The sequence below is a fragment of the Equus przewalskii genome, chromosome 6 (assembly GCF_037783145.1).
Source record: "Equus przewalskii isolate Varuska chromosome 6, EquPr2, whole genome shotgun sequence".
NCBI classification, from domain to species: domain Eukaryota; kingdom Metazoa; phylum Chordata; class Mammalia; order Perissodactyla; family Equidae; genus Equus; species Equus przewalskii.
The window spans coordinates 32889887-32894900 of NC_091836.1; the positions used below are offsets into that span (position 1 = coordinate 32889887).

Consider the following 5014-nt stretch of genomic DNA (forward strand, 5'->3'; position numbering starts at 1 on the left):
AATTTGAAAGTAGGTCTTTTCTAAAATTGAAACAAATTTACCTTGTATTTGATTCTTCTCAAATGAAAGATTAGTTACTAGGTTTAATAGACACTTTTGGCAACCTCATTTAATGATAAAATAAAAAAACAGAAGAGGGGTTGGCCCAGTGGCGCAGCGCTTAAGTGTGCACGTTCCGCTTCAGTGGCCTGGTGTTCGCCAGTTCAGATCCCGGGTGTGGACATGGCACCGCTTGGCAAGCCATGCTGTGGCAGGCATCCCACATATAAAGTAGAGGAAGATGGGCACAGATGTTAGCTCAGGGCCAGTCTTTCTCAGTGAAAAGTGGAGGATTGGCAGCAATTAGCTCAGGGCTAATCTTCCTCAAAAAAAAAAAAAAAAGGTAGACACATCTTTGTAATGTTTACAAATATTGCCAAATAGCACAGATATTAACAACTTATTTAGATACATTTCTCTCCCAGTAAGGAAAACAATTTTATCAAAGAGACAGTAAGTAAATGAAGGAAAACATAAACTAAGTTCAACTATTTTATACAAAGAGAACTTAAGTGAAAATCAAGCATGATTTTCAGGCCGGGGGGTGCCATATAAGCAGTAATTTAAAACCATAAATCATAAATTTACCAATATTGAACATCTAAAAAACAAACAAGCAAACCAACATACTATTGTTACTAAATCTCACATATCTAAATCTTGAGTGGATATTAGAAAACAAGTAAAATTGAAAATATTTTAAAATTATCTTACGACATGTTGAAATTGTACTTGTTTAAGGGTTTTTAGAGTAATCATTTTTTACCTGTTTTCTCAAGATAGAAATAATCCAACACCTTATTCCAGAAAAGACATTGGCAAAATTTGATTTATTCAACTGTTTCTTTCAAATTATCATTACTCTCATAACTGCAATTGGAGGTTTTTATACCTTAAAATCCACAAGGAAGTAGCATATGGAAGTCAATAAAAACAGGAGTGATTAAGTTGTTCCCAGGTCCTCTAGCCTTGTAGGTTTAAGTTTTTTTTTTTTAATCAAATAACTAGAGCTTTTATCCTATCTAGAGAAATCCTGTGATTTCTATAATATTTCTGGGGCCTTCAAGAAAGGGGAAGGGAGGCATAAGAATGGGCTTGTCTTATCTACCATTTTATTTTCTAGATTTCTTCTACCTAATTTGACTTTTAACTACTACCCACTACTTTCTCTCCTGAAAAATATCCTCTCTTTACCTGGTTCCCAAAATTTTGCCATAGTTTTTTCCATCTTCATTCCCCAAAACACTACTAATGTATCATCATTGTACATTATAAGTTTATTAATGTTTTGTGAAATGTATATTTGTGGCAATATACATATAACAGGACAAAAATTCAGATTGAAATGTGGTTTCTATATCCTCATGACCATTCTCCAAAAGAAGAGCAATTTCTTAGTTGAGCCAATCATTTCCTAACTATACTAGCCCAACAGTTCTCCTCTTTCCCAATAAAAAGAATGATCAAGCCATTTTTATAATTAAAAATCAAAACAAAAAAGTAATATACACCCTGAGAAAAGTTCATATATCATCCTAGAACAAAGCACAGTCAACACTCCACTTAGAAATATTATCTCACATTCCAAGCTAACTGAAACAAAAATAATAGAATAAAGTAGAAGCAAAGTATATAAGAAGAGTAGTAGGCTTAAAATCAGAAGATGGAAAGTTTAGTCTAAATTTTTCAATAAGAAGATATGTGACTGTAAGTAAATCATTAACCACTCTGAGCCCTACCTTCCTGTCTACACAATAAGTATATTTTGTCAATTTGTTATGTGCATGGTTGAGTGTGTAAAGGTAAGAAAACCACTTTGCTAAAGTAAGCATAATGCATCGTGTTTACAGATGCAAATTGGGTTATACTGACAGTCTTTATGAAACCTTCCATCTCCGGCATCAACGGAGATGTTTTCTTCAGGGAAGGCTGTAAATATGGGGTAGAAACACATGGTCTGATTCATGCTTCCAATGTCAAGTAGCAGATAAGGTTTCTCCAATGACACTATGTTCCCCAATGTTCCTTCATTTGATCATTTGTAGACCAGTCTTCTATTTCCAGAGAGAAAAATACAAGTGCAAATTGGTAAAGGAAAAGAAACAGAGATAATAAGTTCTTTTACTAAATATCATTGCTCAATGTGAAAAAAAAATGAGGAAAGAAATTGTGCAAGTGGTGAGGAAAGAGAGAAGACCTACTCTACAAAAAGGGAAAATAAATTATTGAGAGAAGACTCACATTTCCTTTAACCTGGTATGAAAGAAATAGAATAAGAAGACTGTAAATAAAATTATTTTACTTAATCACACAGAATCCCTTTGTCCTGTGACTAACTACACAATGATGCTGTTTCTGATCAAAATTTTCTGCTATTCAGTGTTTTCCTCAGAGCAAGCTTAACGTCTTTGTTCCTCAAGCTGTAGATTAAAGGGTTCATTGTGGGAACCACATTGGTATAAAAAACAGAAGAGACTTTCCCCTTATCCATAGACATAACAGAAGGTGGTTTGAGGTACATAAATGCAAGCGATCCAAAGAACAGAGAAACAGCAATTATGTGCGAACTGCAGGTTCTGAAGGCTTTGGACCTGCCCTCTGTGGTGCTGATGTGGAGGATGCTGGAAAGGATCAAAGCATAAGAGACAAAGATGGTGACACTGGGCACAATGATGTTTATGCCTACCACAATGAATACTACCAGCTCATTGATGTAGGTGCTTGTGCAGGAGAGCTGGAACACAGGAAGGACGTCACACAAATAGTGGTTGATGATGTTTGCATCACAGAAGGTCAGTCTCAGCATGCATCCAGTGTGGGCCATGGCACCAGAAAATGCCATCAAATATGAACCAAGCATGAGGCTGGAACACACTTTAGGGGACATGACAACGTTATACAAAAGTGGTTTACAGATGGCCACGTAGCGATCATAGGCCATTGATGTCAGCACATAACATTCAGAAATAGCAAAGAAACAGAAAAAGTAGAGCTGGGTCATGCACCCCACATAGGAGATAGTAGTCTTTGAAATAAAGTTAATCAGCATTTTGGGAGTAAACACAGAAGAATAACAAAGGTCTATAAACGATAAGTTAAAGAGGAAAAAATACATGGGGGTGTGCAGGTGCGAATTCAGCCCAATTAGGATTATCAAGCCCAAATTTCCCAACACAGTGACTATATACATTACTAGAAACAAGACGAACAGGGGGAGTTGGAGATCTGGCTGATCAGTTAATCCAAACAGAATGAATTCTGTCACAAAGGAGCCATTTCCAGCAGCCATTTTTCTCTGAGGGAATCTGTGGAAGCAGGAGAAAAGGGTTACATTAGAAAACAACTCAGCTCTGCCTGCAATATCTTGTTCTACAAGAGTATGTATACACTGGGAATGTCTGAGAGTAACCCCACCTGGATCCATAGACTCTATCTTCACCACTACCATGATATTGAGTGACACTATCTTTCCCTCATTGTCATCTAAATAAGCTAAATATACCAAACAGCATCGCAAACTTAGCCTGTAGAGGGAAGGCCAATGCTTCCATATGCAAACCTGGCTGCTGGAAAGATCAAGGGAGAAGGGAGAAGTTTGGACTAGGACAGAATTGTCTTTCTCTATTCTCATCATTTCTTCATACACTTGAAATATCACCTCATCAGTAAAATTGGAAGGAGCAAACCTAGCAATCTTGTGCTGGCCTTTAATGCAGATTACACTTGTGTTGGGAATCACAAAGACTGTTTTTAATTGAAAACTAAGGGACTAGAGTCTAAGAGAGTTTAATTTACTGCGTCATGTCATAGAGTAAAAACATAAATGAGAAAAAGTGAGAGTTCCACCCGTAAGGAGGGAACTTACTGAAATACTGCACCCCCTGAGCTCCCTAATGTCTTTGAACATTCTCTGATCTCTCCTCAAACAAATTCTTCCTCCAGTTTCATTTGAATTTCAGAGGTGCACAAAATGGGAAAGGAATAGTCTTATGTCACTGGATGTATATCTCAAAGGAAGGAATACATTATTATAAGAGGAATTCAGAAACTCACCCACTTTAGGGCAGAAAACTTCAGTCTTCTCTTATCCTTAGTATTTAACCTTGTGGTTCTGGAATCAATTTTAGGTTCTGAGGCTTTGATTCTTTTAATACTAAGAGAATGTAGCCAACCGTTAAAATCAGATATGTTCTAGAAATCTTTCTCAACTACAGAAGATAATTTCTGATTATGACTTCAAGTCCTCTCGAGTAGCAGAGAAAAATAAAGTCTTTATTATTATTGCATTTGCTACTTAATTAGACACTGAAGATTTAATGAGTTTAATTATATAATGCACTTGTTTATGAACAAGGTAGAAGCTTGCTCCATCTCTTCCCCAGGGAATAGATTTTACTTGTAAAAGGGGAATAAAGAGATTATATATGGTGGTGGACCATGATCTGTCCTTAGTTCCTTAGGGATTCAATACTTTACTCATTTTCATTTCACTCCTGGGATTGTACATAACTCAATGTGTATCCAAAGTAAACTCCTGTCTCTCTATTGTCTTCATTTATGAAGAGAAATCTACTATATTGTTTCATTCTCTGTTTATTCTCATATCATAAATGGAATTTTTTTTCTAAGAGTGTTCTGCCTTCAGCCTTCCTTATTTCATCTGAAATTTTTTTCAAATATTGCAGTAACTCATTTCAGTTTAACTCTTTTCTGGGATGTCTCTTAAATAATTTTCAATGTTGTATACCTGATCTGAAGTTTTAACTTTAAACACTTACTTAAAATTTCTACCTAACTATCCTGCTGGGTCTTACGTAACATTTTCAGGCATGAGGTTATCAATTTCTTTGCATCACAGAAAACATGGGCTATGGAGTTAGAGGGAGTGTATATGGTTCTTGCCTTCCTACTTCTATTCTTACTAACTCTAAAACCTTGGACAAGTTACTTAATCTCACTGTTCTTCTGATTCATC

At 36.0% G+C, this 5014-nt stretch overlaps 1 protein-coding gene across 1 annotated transcript; it reads right to left on the reverse strand.

Moving 5' to 3' along the window:
- Window positions 1–2398: 2398 nt before the first annotated feature.
- LOC103566528 (olfactory receptor 8B3-like) lies at window positions 2399–3328 on the reverse strand. The gene has a single exon (XM_008542957.2). The coding sequence runs from the start codon at window positions 3326–3328 to the stop codon at window positions 2399–2401; it is 930 nt and encodes a 309-aa protein (XP_008541179.2).
- Between the last annotated feature and the right edge of the window lie 1686 nt (window positions 3329–5014).

Bases quoted from the DNA above. Each gene is read 5' to 3' on its own strand.
- LOC103566528 (XM_008542957.2), bottom strand. From the start codon at position 3,328: ATGGCTGCTGGAAATGGCTCCTTTGTGACAGAATTCATTCTGTTTGGA.